The sequence below is a fragment of the Heliangelus exortis genome, chromosome Z (genome assembly GCF_036169615.1).
Source record: "Heliangelus exortis chromosome Z, bHelExo1.hap1, whole genome shotgun sequence".
Lineage (NCBI taxonomy): Eukaryota > Metazoa > Chordata > Aves > Apodiformes > Trochilidae > Heliangelus > Heliangelus exortis.
This window is the reverse complement of record NC_092454.1, coordinates 14,742,306-14,756,862: the sequence shown is the minus strand read 5'-3', so window position 1 is coordinate 14,756,862 and position 14,557 is coordinate 14,742,306. Positions and strand designations below refer to the sequence as shown.

The 14,557-nt window shown below is 40.3% G+C and overlaps 1 protein-coding gene across 2 annotated transcripts in view; it reads left to right on the top strand.

Moving 5' to 3' along the window:
* The first annotated feature begins 755 nt into the window (after positions 1-755).
* Positions 756-14,557, top strand: part of TTC33 (tetratricopeptide repeat domain 33) — a 34,037-nt gene continuing 20,235 nt past the window's right edge. Inside the window, exons 1-2 of one of the 2 annotated variants that reach the window (XM_071730359.1) lie at positions 756-847; positions 1,773-2,003. In XM_071730359.1, coding sequence (XP_071586460.1) covers positions 1,783-2,003 — 221 coding nt within the window. In that variant the 5' untranslated portion in view covers positions 756-847; positions 1,773-1,782. Of the gene's footprint in view, positions 1,141-1,772; positions 2,004-14,557 lie in introns of both variants that reach the window. The other variant, XM_071730360.1, reaches the window with a different exon arrangement.

The following is a 14,557-nucleotide window of genomic DNA, read 5'->3' as shown; positions in this document are numbered from 1 at the left end:
TGCTGGCCACACTATTTCTGATACAAGGCAGGATGCTGTTGGCTTTCTTGACCACCCTGGGCACACTGTTGGCTAGTGTTCAGCTGGGTTTGGATCATCACTTTTGGGTCCTTTTCCACTGGCAAGTTTTCCAGCCACTCTTCCCCAAGCCTGTAGCATTGCTATAGGTTGTTGTGACCCAGCACTTGTTTTTGTTGAACCTCATACCACTGGCCTCAGCTCCTCAATCCAGCCTGTCCGAGACCTTCTGTAGAGTCCACCTGCCCTTAGGTAGATACCACTCCCTTCAAACTGACTTGAGGGTGAACTCAATCCCCAAACCCCGGTCACTGATGAAGGTACTAATTATGATGGTTATTAATTATGAAGATACTTGCTCCTAATGGTCTTACATTTTTCTTCCTTTTAGGAAAAAAAGCACCCAAACATTTCAAGCCTTGGTCCTTTTTCCATGCAGAATTTCCTGCCCGGAGCTGCCTCCACAAGGAGGGGCTGGTGTTCGTCGAACTGTGGCACCACGCAGCTGCCCTTCCCGCCCTCCAGCTGCCCTGCTCCATCACCAGGAGGAGGTGCTGGCCACGGAGCTGCCTGTTGCCCGCCTCGCACCTGTAGTTACTCTACCGAGCTGCTGCGCGAAGCTCTCTGCGCTGACGGGGCGGGAGGCCCTGCCTGGGGAACTACAGCTCCCGGCGGCCCCAGAGGCTGCTGGCGCCGGGAGAGGCGCTGTGCCTGTACCCTTCCTTCCCTTCCAGCCGCCCCGCCCTTCCGCTTCCCTGCGGCTGATGTGAAGGAGTGTGGGGTCCTTCGGCTTCCACCGGAACGGAGAATCTCCGGGCGGAGGGCGGCAGGTAGCGGTCTCCCGCCCGGGGCTCCAACCACTGTGGGGTGCGGGGCGGTGACGGGGCCCACTCCGCGGAGAGGCGGCGCTCCGTCAGCCCTACCGGCTCCTCCCGCCTCCCCGTCAGCTGTGCTGGGCCTCGCTGCCGGGCGGGGGGAGCAGCGGGCCGTACCCCGCCAGCGGCTCTCGTCCCGGGGCTGGCTGGGGAGCGGCCCTGCCGGGCGGCTTCTCCGCGGGCGGCCGGGCCGGAGGCGTTCAGCGCTGCGCAGCAGAAGCGTCCACGGCTCCTGCAGCTCCCAGAGGTAGCTCCTGGGGCCGAGCCGTATTCTTTCTGCTTTTGTCTGGTCTCTGGTCTAATGGCTTCAACGTTACGGGGCTTTCTGATGTGTCAGAGCGCATGTTTGGTTTTTCTCTCTTTTTTGTTTTTGTTTTTTTGTTTTTTTTCCTGCTAGAAAACATCTTCCAGATGAGCTTAATAATTGTAGTTGCCTGCCTGACACCTCTGGCGAAGGTGATGGACAGAATTTGTGCAGAGGAGTGGCAGCCTGTTACACTTGGTTTATGGTTGAGGTGTATTTTTATTTCTACAAATCTTTTGGGATTGAGTCAGCTTTGAAAAATAATTGTACAGGAAAATGTTAGAAAAAAAAAATCACATCTGTAACCTGTGGCATATCTCCCAGTTGGTGAGAGATGTTCTCAAGTTGCAACAGGGAAGATTTAGACAGGATATTGTGAAAAATTTCTTCTCTGAATCTTAGGCAGCAGAACAGGCTACCCAGGGAAGTGGTAGAGTCACCATCCCTGGAAGTATATAAAGGTCTAAAATACTTAAAAATCTTGATGGTCTTAAAGGTTTTTTCAAATGAGAATTATTCTGTGATCTTATGCTAAAAAGCTAGAGTACCTAACTACTGGAAATACATTTTTCTCTAGTTCTCCAAATGGCTTCTTTTGGGTGGAAGAGAAAGATTGGTGAGAAGGTTTCAAAAGCTACATCTCAGCAATTCGAAGCAGAAGCTGCTGATGACAAGGATCTGGCTGATGAAGATGATGCTACCTGGGTACATGCAACTAAGAGAAAGAAGGAAATCCTCCTGGAAGACTGTGTGAAGAAGAGCAAGGAACTGAAGGATGAAGGTGCAAGCTTGGCTGAAAATAAAAGGTACTAATGTTATCTTACGCTTTTTCATTGGTCGAATAAATGTTAGATGATATCTCAATGCATTTGGAAAACACTAGGTAATTTTCTAGCAGCTACCTTCACATTTTTAATATTAAAAAACCTGATTATTTGTTTCATTTTACCTTTACCATCTGGTACTGACTGTTGTTTCCTTTGATGGTGCTGGCAGCAGTGAAATGAAGTGTGTATTGCATCTCATTTTTGTGTGTTCATATAACAAAAAATGATATGAAGAGGGAGACAAGAATCTAATAGGAGCTGAAAGTTGAAAGTGTAAATAAGATACAGATAAGCCACACTGTAACTAATGCTTTAGCTTCTCTGGTTGCTTTTCCTCTCTTGTAAATGTGTCTTTTCTCTTATTATTCAAATTTTATTATTGCAGGTATGAAATATCTAGGCAAATACTGCAAAGCAGCTAATGTGCAGTTGATCTCTCTAGTGCTTTCTGAAGATCTCGCTCAGGTAGCTGCCGTGAACATCTGACAGCAGCACTGAGTTTTTGGAAGAATATTGCAAAGATTGTCCTACTTATAAAAAAGTACCTTTGTAGTAGGAGAGGGTTAGAAGAGGAAAAGAGAAACTATAAGTTACATACTAATTACATCATTTTGCTAAGTCTTCTCTGAAGGGGGGCAAAAGATTTCCAGGAATAGTCCCCTTAAAATCTTCTGAGTGCTTGATACTTAAATCTGCATCTGACTTTATTTGGGTCAGCATCTCGCCTTTATTCATTGTCTCAGAGAAGATGTAACATTAATTTCCTGTTAGGAACAATTCCACAGTAAGTCAGTATGCAGTCCAGTGCTGTTAAATTTTTTCTGTTATGGCATGTTGTCCCAGAAAAGCGTTCCCTGTGTAGCATGGAGGAGAGAACAACTCAGAAGTTTTAAATGACTTATGACATAATTTATATGTCATAATAACAAAACCATCAGTGTGTTTGGTCTGGTCTGATTTAAAAAATAGTAAGTAAATAAAAATACAGTAAATAAGTAAATAAAGTAAATAAAAATATAGTAAGTAAATAAAAATATAGAAATACTGAATGACTTAAAGCAAGTATGAGAAACAAGTAACAAGAAATTAAATGCAGCTTTTGGGAGGTTTTACACAGTCTTTTGTATTAATGCTCTTATATCTGAGCTTAGCAGAAATTTGAACTTGAAATTATAATCTCAACCAGTTACTCTAGCACACTGTACTTTTTGGACAATGATGTTTGTATGCTGCTGTCAGACTACATAACTTTAAGGCAGATCTTCTCTTTAAAAAAAGATTTCACATAGATTAGAGGGTAAACTCGAAGTGGAAAGCTTTTATTTATTTAACAGGTGGAATAGTTGACATACCCTTGCAGGTAACTTTGAGGAAGTAGAGTGAAAGGAATGTTTTATTCTCTTTGTTGGAAAATGGTTGCTGTAATTGTGTTTGACTTACATGCTCTATTTCTTGAATATATATTTGTATAACATGAACATGTATTTAACATGAACATGTAATTAATTAAATACTTAGAGTAGATTTTTTACTTGAAATACCAAAGTGTAATAACAGTTAAAGAAAAGTTTGAGTTGGACTTTTAACCATTCTTGGGAAGTGGATAATATCTGTTCCATTGAGGAAACTCAGAAAAATCCAAAGGCTGAGCACTAGAGGGTAACTAAGGTAATTACCTTAGTCAGTGTTACTTATGGAATGAAGAGGGGTATCCTAAAAGAAAACATGCTTAAAAAGAACAAGAGGCTAAATAATGCAAAGATCGCAAATTAATTAATTCAACTTCCAGTTTTTGTGGAAAAGAGGCTGCAAGGTAATGTGCATGGCAAAATCAGTATGATGAAAGATGAATTTTATAAGGACACCCACTGTTCCTAAACCAGAATAGTGATTATCACTTTTTTTCTTGGTTAGTTCATTAGCTTGTTTTTCTGGTAAGGGAAAGCGAAGCAGTGATGGTGTTTCACCTCCACGATGGTTTTGTTAGTCTCTATCTATAGAGGAAGTCCTGTGTCTGTGGATAAGCGAGGTCTGACTATGATGTCCATAAATCCATGGGCCCTGCTGGGATGCATCCACAAGTCCTGAGAAATGGCAGATGTTGCTGCTAGACTATTCCCCATCATCTTTGAGAGGTTGTGGAGAACACAAGAGGTGCCTGAAGACTGCAGGAGGGCTACTGTCACTCCAGTCTTCAAAAAAGGCAAGAAGGAGGGCCCAGGGAGCTACAGACTGGTTAGTCTCACCTCTGTCCCTGGCAGGGTATTGGAAAAAACAATTCTGGGTGTCATGACAAATCATGTGAAAGCAAAGAATGTCGTTGGGAGAAGTCAGCATGGGTTCACCCAAGGGAAATCATGCTTGACCAACCAGATTGCCTTCTGTGGTGTCATTAGTTGGCTGGCTAGATGAGGGGAGAGCAGTGGATGTTGTCTACCTTGACTTCAGCAAGGCTTTTGCTGTTGCCTCCCATAACATCCTCATTAGGAAACTCAAGAAGTGTGGGCTGCATGAGTGGACAGTGATGTACATTGAGAGCTGACTGTGTGACAGAGCTCAGAGGGTGGTGATCAATGGAGCAGGGTCCAGTTGGAGGCCTGTAACCATCAGAGTCTCTCAGGGGTCAGTGCTCAGTCTGGTGTTGTTCAACATGTTCATTAACCAGGGGGCAGAGTGTATCTTCAGCAGGTTCCATGATTGATACTGCACTGGGAGGGGAGGCTGACACTGCAAAGGGCTGTGCTGCCATCCAGAGTGCAGGCTGCAGAGCTGGGCAGAGAAGAACCTGACGAGGTTTAATAAGAGGAAGTGTAGGGTCCTGGGGAGGAAGAACCTGAAGGACCAATACAGGTTAGGGGTGGACCTGCTGGAAAGCAGTTTGAAGGGGAAGGATGTGGGGGTCCTGGCAGATAAGTAAAGTATCTGTGAGCCAGCAGTGTGCTCTTGCTGCCAGGAAGGCCAAAGGGATCCTGGGCTGCACAAAGAAGAGTGTGGCCAGTGGGTTGAGGGAGGTCATTCTCCACCTCTGCTCTGCCCTGGTGAGGCTCCAGATGGAATACTGCATCCAGTTGTGGGCTCCCCTGCTCAAGAGAGACAGGGAATAGTGACTGGGGGATTGTAATGTCTCTCTTATGAGGAAAGGCCAAGAGAGCTGGGACTCTTTAGCTTGGAGAAGAGAAGGCTGAGAGGATACCTTTTAATATCTACAAGTGTCTGAAGTGTGGGTGCAAGGACAATGGAACTGGACTTCTCTCAGTAGTTCCCAGTGGCAGAATGAGGGGCAACAGGCACAAGCTGGAACATCAGAAGTTGCATTTAAACATAAGAAAAAATTTTTTTACTCTGAGGGTGCCTGGGCACTGGAACAGGCTGCTCAGGGAGGTTGTTGTCCCTTCTCTGGAGATACTAAAAACATGGATGCAGTCCTGTGTAATGTGCTCCAGATGATCCTGCTTTAGGGGGAGAGTTGGTCTCGGTGATCTCTAGATGTTCCTTTAGCTTCAATAGTTCTGTGATTCTATGGCTGACTTGTGCTTCTGAAGAGTCGTGGTGCTTTTAGGGGAAAGGAATAATTGGCTTCTTGAGGATCAGAATTTGTACAGCCTTTCTCTGTCCAGTGGCAAACTCAGGAGTGCCATGGGTGAATGATTTTGGAGGTGTATGGGTATGGGTTTTCAGCCTTGTGGGAGCTGTGTGAGGAGTATTTGTACCTGGTGTAATGTGTGTACCTGCTGTAATGTGTGTGCATGAACCTGTTAAGCTGAGACTGAGACACACACAGTAGAAAAATGATGCTGAAGAGAATAGTTGACCAGCACTTGACCAACAGACACTTAGAATGATGAGTAGGTGAGTGATCTTGTCAGAAGATGACAAAAAGGTGGATATATAGAAGAAGTGATATGTTTGTGTGTTCTTTGATGTGTGGGCAATTAAGTAAACGTACAGTCTTTTAGGAAGCCATAATATTATCTGTTGATTGAAAGAGAGGAGAATATTTTAGTCTAGAAATTGATTTTACATGAAAAACCAACCAACCACACCCTCAAAACAAAGCAAACTAAAGCTGTTACCAAACTTCAGACATTTTTGTAGCTGGTCCAGTAGGTGGAGGTAGAGTTCTTCTCAATTTACCCTGAAGGTGTGCAAAGATTGCTTCTCTGAATACTTTACTTTTACAAATAAACAGTACTGGGTTTAAATTCTTACTGAATGGCATTTAATTTTACAGTTTTGCTACATAAAAGTTAATCCTGCTCTTGCTTCTGATGTCATGTATTAACTCCTCCATATTGCACTGAAAAATCTCCATTGCTGAGGCAGCTGCTGGCGGCTGCTGATAGTGATCATGGTTTCAACTGGAACACTGGTTTTTGCGAAGTTTATAGAGATTCAGCTATGTTAAAACGAATAGTTGATGTCACTTTGTCACTTGATGTGTAAACTATAGTGGTTAATAAGGTTCTACTTATTAACTGAATAACTACTGTTTCTTTTACAACAGCAAATTAAATAAGGACATGTCAAAGTACTATGAGCATACCGGATAACGGGTTGATTTTAATGATTGTTTTTAGAGGCATTAATTTTTGATATTTTAATTTCCTAATTATTATTTTTTTTATATTGAACTTCTGTAAAATGCTACTTAATCTACATTATAGCAGTTGGGACTTTTTTTTTTTTCCCAGATGCTAATATGGTAGCATAACTTCAACAGGTGTAGTTTGGTTGCTTAGCTATATAATCTGGAATCAAGTCTGATTTTTTCATTATATGCTGTAAGGTGTTAGGTGTCAGATAATGAGATGTACATGTTTGCAGTGTACACACTGCAAAGTGTGTTTATTGCTGTATTTAAGTTAACTGTTATAAATAATAGCATATTAAGCAGGTGGAGGAGGAGAGTAATACCTGATCAGGTTATCCTCCAGGCTCAAGATTGGGTCATCTTGATATGCAGGAAATCAAGAAAATGTGGTAAAAGTTCTGCATGGAGCTCCCAACAAAATCCAGACATAAAATCAAAATGTACTAGAGGTGGGAGCAGAGTCATGTGACCCAGGAAGATCACAGAGACTCTAAATATGTTTGCTGATAAGGCTTGCATTGAGGATCCCCAGGCCCATTAGACCAGAGCAAAAAGTTAGATGAAGGTAGGTTTAGCCTTGATGGAAGAGGTTTACACTATGAAATGTCAAGACAAATCTGACGTACACAAGTTCAAGAGACCCTATGGGGCATATCTGACAGTGTTGAGAGAGTTGGTTCATGTAACTGTAAAGACATACTGATTTTCATATTTAACAGTGCTGGTGGTGGTTCCAGAGAGCTTTTAGTAAGCAAAATCACTTCTAATCTTCACTAAGGGTAAGAAGGAGAATTCAGGGATATATAGGCCCACCAATCTCAAATCGGCCCTTGGGAAGGGAATGTAGCAAAGAATTCTGTAAATGAGTTTGACATGCAGGAAGCACAAGAAGATTATTGGGAATAGGTGTCATGGTTTAGCACAGGGGAAATCATGCTGGGCCAACCTGTGAGGTAACAGATTGACCAGAGTATAGCGTGTGGACTTCCCATCCTTGTTGATACACAGAACACAGTTGGACAATAACTTGGGCAGCCTCCTTTAGCAGACTCAGCTTTAAGCACAGTAATTGGATTAAATGATCTCCAGACGTCCATTCCAATCTCGGCCATTCTTTAATTTTATCCTATTAAAATACAGACGCATTTAGAATACAGAAGGAACGTTCAGGACACTTTTAATTTGGCTGTACAGGTTGCTGCTATGAAACATTTCATGGTGGGTGGGAAACTTCTTTCTGTTTCTTGAATTTATTTTTAATTTTGTTTCACTAGTCTAAACTAAACTAGTTTAGTTTTGTTTCATCTTTGTTGAAATGCTTTCTGCATTAGAGAGATACAAAAAGATGGGCAGTCTTTGCTCTGCCTTGTTCCCATCTCTCTCTGATAAGTGACCTAATTTAAAACAAAGATATAGTTTGAAAGTTAGAAAATTAAAAGGATTAATTCAGCAGATAATCTGGGAGTTTACAAATCTGCCTGGCTTTTGAAGTAAAGTCTGTAGTTCTGTTAGGCTGCTGTTATATGGCAGTATGAATGTTGACTCATTCCGTAAGAGTGATCTAAAAGCTTTACACAGTTGGATTTTGTAATTTAATGTAGAGAAAATCACTGAGAAATGCTTATAATAAAACTAGGAGAATATTAAGTATTCCTACTGTTCCTCCGAGGCTGAAAAACAGCTGTTTGATTTTGTTGTCTTGGATGTAATTTGCAAGCCAGGTATGTTTAGCTATTCCATATAGTGCTTACGTTGTTTCAGGATGAATGACCAATACCAGTGTTCTTCAAATAAACTGAAAATTTTTAATCTCAGAAAGTATTATCTTTGATTAGGTTGAGTGTTTTCTAAGAGAAATGCAGAGAAAAGTAGGTTTATCACTCGTAAGTTAAATTGCATAATACAAAAAGGGGCTTGAAATGCTCATGACTTCTAGTCAAAATACCTGATAATGTGTTTCAGTGTTCAGTTTTTCACTCTCTCACTATATATAAATATGTATAGTTTTATTGCTCTTAGCTTTCTTGAGAAAGACTCATTTTAATGAGCAGATCATGTGTAAGGCAAAGGGTGTTACAAACTCTAGCTCTACAGTGCAGAACAGATGAGTTGAAGCAGAAAAGACTGAACAAGCATGGACTTCTTACCTCCATTTTTGGGAAACGCACATGTTGCAGCTTCTCTCTTATTAGTCAGAACATATAGTTTGTTTTGCAGGCCTCATAACCTTTCTACAGAATGAAAAAAAAAAAAAAAAGCAGATAATTTTACTGCGTTTAACATCCTCCCATAAACTGCCATGTGAAGTAGCACACTGTTTTTTGTCTTTAAGTTAATTTTTATTGATGGCTTTATTGTTTTTCCTACTTACTGTCAGAATCGTTGTTCCTGGTGATGCATGTAGTTGTCTTCTCTCATTGAGGAGGATGTTCTTTAAAGAATATTTGTTTTAAACAGTTCCTTTGTTTAAATTACCATTTATTGTTAATTTATCCATGTTCCTTTTGTTTTGACAAATATTATTTTCCAACAACTGTTTATTTATTATTTGGCAAAACTGGAGTTTGGTTTTGAAGCTGTTACTAATTTAGTGCAGATAATTCTGAGAGCGTTTGCAAGCGGAAGTGTAGAGTACTTAACCTGTATGCAGTTTGAATAATTTTGAGAGGATCTCTTTCTTAGAATTATCAGTATATGAGGATGTTGAATTGTGACATTGTAATATCTGTCTGTATTTGAATATGTGCATATTTATGTAAGTATCTACTTGTAAATAGAAACAGGGGAATATTCACGGAACAGTTGTAGATATAAATTTTCTACTTAAGAAAAATATAATATATTCATATAATATCAATTGATGCCTGTGTATCATCCTCTATAGCTTTAGGCACTCAGGGGCATCAGGCAAGATACAAACCTGTGTATGTTTGAGGTCTCTTCACAATACAAGGAAGACTCCTTGTCCTCATGTCTGTACTTGGGGTTAGGTACCTGGTGAATTATAAATTAGGTAGTCTGGTAGCCTGGTAAATTATAAACTGGGATACTTAATTACTCTTTTTAACTTTTACTACCTTTTTCCTGTGATGGTCTGATTTTTCTTTGAATATGGTGTACATATGCTGTGCAGCCTTTGAGATACTTTTCCTCAGCAACACTTACAACCTTTTGCTGCATATGAGTGACAGTAAGTGCATGCAGCAGAGAGCATCTGGTGCACTCTCATTTCCTGTAAGAGTTGCGTTGAGCTGAAGTACTCCATTTCAGGTTTCTCTCACGGTAGACTTGTTTGTTTCCAAAGCTCATCTGCTAAACCGTCTTTGTTCCTTTTCTGTTGCTGCATGTTACTGTTATAAACTGGCTGGGGCAGGGACATGTTGGCAGAAACCCAGCACCATCACAATCCTGCAGAAACCAATTTCTGTAAGCAGGTCTGTACTGGTGGGTGGTGGCTAGAGATTCACGTAAATGCATTAATGCAGAAGTTGATCTAGCATGTTAATGTGTTTGTGACTTGGGCTAAGATTTTGCCCATAACTTAATTTATCAGCTCTTATATTTAATACAGCTTTTAAATGTAGGGCACTCTAGTCTCTATATACATGCTATAATACAACTTAGCAAAATCTGGAAATTTACATTCATTCATAGAATTACAGAATGACCAGGGTTGGAAGGGACCTTAAAGGTCATCTATTTCCAACCTCTCTGCCATGGGCAGGGACACCTCCAACTAGATCAAGTTGCTCAAGGCTCCATCCAGCCTGGCCTTGGACACTTCCAGGGAGGAGGTATACCCAACTTCCCTGGGCAACCTGTTCCATTGCCTTAAAACCATCATAGTAGAAGAGTTTCCTCCTAATATCTGATTTAGTATCTCCCCTCTTCAGATTTTAAACCATTGCCCCTTAAACCTCTCACAACACACCTGTACAAGAAGTCTTGCCCTAGCTTTCTTGTAGCCCCCCCTTCAGGCATTGGGAGGACTCTAGAAGGTCACCTTGGAGCCTCCTCTTCTCCAGGCTGAACAACCCTCACTTCCTCAGCCTGTCTACACAGGAGAGGTGCTCCAGCCCTCTGATCATTTTATTGGCTCTCTTCTGGACATGTTCAAGGAGGTCTGTGTCCTCCTTATGTTGGAGACACCAGATATGGACACAGTACTCCAGGTGGTGTCTCACAAGAGCAGAATAGGGGGGGAGAACTGCCTCCCTTGACCTGGTGTCTGTGCTTCTTTTGATGCAGCCCAGGACCTGGTTGGCATTCTGGGTTGCAGCCACATATTGATTAAGCTTCTGGTCCACCATCACCTCCAGGTCCTTCTCCTCAGGGCAGGAGGGACATGGGAGTGCTGAAGTGTGTCCAGAGAAGGGCCACGATGATGATCAGAATGCTGCAGCACTTGCCGTTGAATACAGACTGAAAGAGTTTGTGTTATTCAGTCTCAAGAGGAGAAGGCTTCGAGACCTTACTATATCCTTCCAGTATCTGAAGAAGGCTTCAAGAAAGATGGTGAGGGACTTTTTAGGATGTCAGGTAGTGATAGGACTAGGGGGAATGGATTCAAATTAGAGGGGGATAGATTTAGATTAGATTTTAGGAAGAAGTTCTTCACCATGAGGGTGGTGAGACAGTGGAACAGGTTGCCCAGAGAAGTGGTGGAAACCCCATCCCTGGAAGTTTTAAGGCCAGGCTGGACAGGGCTCTGAGTGTCCCTGCCCATGTCAGGGGGGTTGGAACTACCTGATCTTAAGGGTCCCTCCCAACCCTGAAAATTCTGTGATTCTATTATTAATTATCTAGGCAATTTTCATGGAGAAACATGACTTCTGGCCTTCTCCACATACTTCGCTTGACAGACTCTGGCAATAGTTGCTCTACTGAAGCTGTCACAGTGACCAGTATTCCCTGTATTACTGGCATGATGTACTGTGAGTTGGCTACTGTAAAATATGATTGTGTTTGATTTTTTTAAGTTAGTTTTTTTGATCTACAGTTAAATCCTCCTAGTTGCTTGTACTTTAATAATAAAACATTTGTATTTAGAAATTATTTTTTCATATTAGTTTTCTTCATAGAGGAAAAAAATTATTTCCTAATTTATTCTATTTTTCAGTTGTTCTTAAGCAAAGCCTAGTTGTTATTGTTGACACGGATGGTACTCCCACCTCCTTTGTGTTTTAACTGTCTTTATGTTTTATGGAAATTAATTTTGAAACAGCAATTCAGTATCCCTTGCTCAGTCCTCACTGAACGTGATGTGTTCCTGTTGACCATATATTCTAAAATTAAAATAACCTGAATTTAAGGGATCATAATAATAAAAACTCTTGAATAAAAACTCTTTAGGAGCAGCATCGTGGGCTGTCAGGCCTTTTCAAGGTTTAGTTCAAATAGGGGGTGGGGGAAGTCAAGAGCAGTACATAGTCTTTTTTTCTTCGAGGAAATATTTGGTGTTATAGGACTGCTAATTGTTATTGGAGTTGACTTCACAGCATAGTGTATTACTACAAGAAAAATGGTGAAGGTCTTGTACGTAACATGTGGTCATCAAATTAATTGTGTTTTCTAATACAATTAAAAATTGTATTAGAAATTTTACCCTAATTTCTTGTAGGTCTTGACTTTGTGTACTGCTTTTTGGTCTGTTCATTTATTTACATAGGAGTTAACAGTTGTCCACAAAGTAGACTAAATAGTTAAATTTTATCAGTCTTGAGTTAATTGAAAGCATGGCTGGTATACATGATACCTAGCTTTGGTAGTTCACAAGTTAAGTATCCAGTCAAAGGTTGTAATTCCATCACCAGTTAAGCCAATTTTAGTCAAGGTCAGCACAACCCAACTCTCTACTTTGGTTTGAACTGTTTGCAGTAGTCCCATGTTTTTGTTTTACCCTGGGGGGAGCCATGAAGAACTGAAGTTTGCTATTTTGAAGCCAGTTCAAACTGACACTTTTTACAAGCTGCCACTCTTAGTGTGTATGGGAAATGTTTTCACACCAGTCTCGGGAATTTTACTGCCTCTAGCAGCCAAATGGCAGATCTTAAAATAACTTTGTTTTGTCTTCAACCTGTCATCTTGTAATAGAAATCTAATGTAGCAGACTCATGATAAAGCTTTTTGACATCTGCAAAAATTAAGAATACATTTAAAACTTGAGATTTTTTAAAAAACTACATTTTTTGGACAAGAGATGTTGCTGATGAATAACAGCTTGTATTCAGCTGGCTTCAAAATCCAACTTTACTGTTAAAGATGGCAGACACATGCTAAATACCTTAAACTTACTGAAAGGAGTTCTGTAGCCAAGGGCTTTTCTGTAGGAAGTTCTCATAGGGTGGAAGCTGTAATGCAAGCTTTCCTTTTCTGGGCAATTTGCTATTGTGGCACTTATAAATTAACATTCAGTGGATTTGGATGTTGATATAGATGTTTCTAATTGTCTTTGATCTGTCAGTGAAACTTTTCTATTTGTCAGAAGGCTGACTTTCCCTGGTATTGCTCACATGTAACATACTTTATTGGACCTATTATTTGATGAATTTCATGTTTTAAAATGGAATTGTACTCTAGTGAAGTATTTTTCAGTCTTAAAGATCATTTCTGGTCCAAATTTGATGACAATTATTGAGACTTCAAAAAGGACTTAAATAAGGGCTTAATATAGGAAAGCTTTGTGTACTGTGTTCCACAGGGTAGTACCACATGTTGAGAATGAAATAAAAAATTTACAATATAGAAGGCAAATTCTGTCTCTTGCTTGACCATCTTGCTCTCATGGCCAAATTGAAAAATTACGTGGAAAGTATGGGAGAAACCTTTAACCTATCTTTTTTTTTTCCTGTGTAATTTATAGTTCCTGTATATATTTTAACTGATTATGAGGGTGCACAAGTTGTTTAGTTTTGGTCATCATATTCTGATACTAAATTGAGATTGAGAGACATTTTAAATACTCATCAAAACTGGAAAAAAAGCCCAGATGGAACTCTTGAAGCTATCAAGATTTGATTGCTTCCTTTTTTTCTCCTCCAGAAGAGATGTTATGTTTCACAGGTGCATTACAGACGTGTGCATTATTGATTACTTTTCTGTGTTGCAAATCTGGGAGTACTTTAATGGGAAAGGGAGCCCTTCCAGAACTCAATATATTCTTTGTAAATGTCCCCTGATAAGTAAAGCATGGGATTTAAGTAATAATAATAGGAATTAATTTTAGAATTTAGGGTTCAGAAGCATAGGATACTGTGAACTCAGTGGCTTAAATAGTCCTCCCCAGTAGTTCATCTAGATAAGGACATCTGTAACATTTGTCTGTTTTTGAATCTAGGTTTGTGTGGGGGGGGTTTTTTCCTTTTTTTTTTTTAATTTTTTTTTCTTATTATTTTTTTCTTTTTCTTTTTTTTTTTTTTTTTAATCTCATGCTGTGCTATGGGGAAAATGGAAGAAGGTAGTTCAAATGAGTTCTTGCTGTTACTTTTGATAGGCACTATTATGTGCATGCAAAATCACACTGCCAATGAAAGTCATCAATCTGAATTGGTTCTTGTGAGGTTGCTTATCAGTATGAATGTAAGAGCATTGTAAATGACTGACTGTGCTGTGGAAGTTGAAGCATAAACTTGTCTAATTTGCTCCTTTGCAGAGCATTTTTGTCTCATGACACAAGCTCACCAGTCTTTGTTCCTGCAGTGCTGGTAGTCAGAGTTCTCAGAAGTCTTCTTTCAAATTGTATGTTTATTATTTGTATGTTATTGATCTTGGATTTTAAAGTCTTAGAACCATCCCTCCAGTTCTGGATGGTAACATCCAGTCTCTATACTATCTGCATATGTATATATTATGTCCTTGGGGGTAGATGGAACTGTTTATTACATGTCTGTGCTTCACTTATGTCAGGGGACTTGATTTTTGCTGACTAGTATTTGCATTGGTA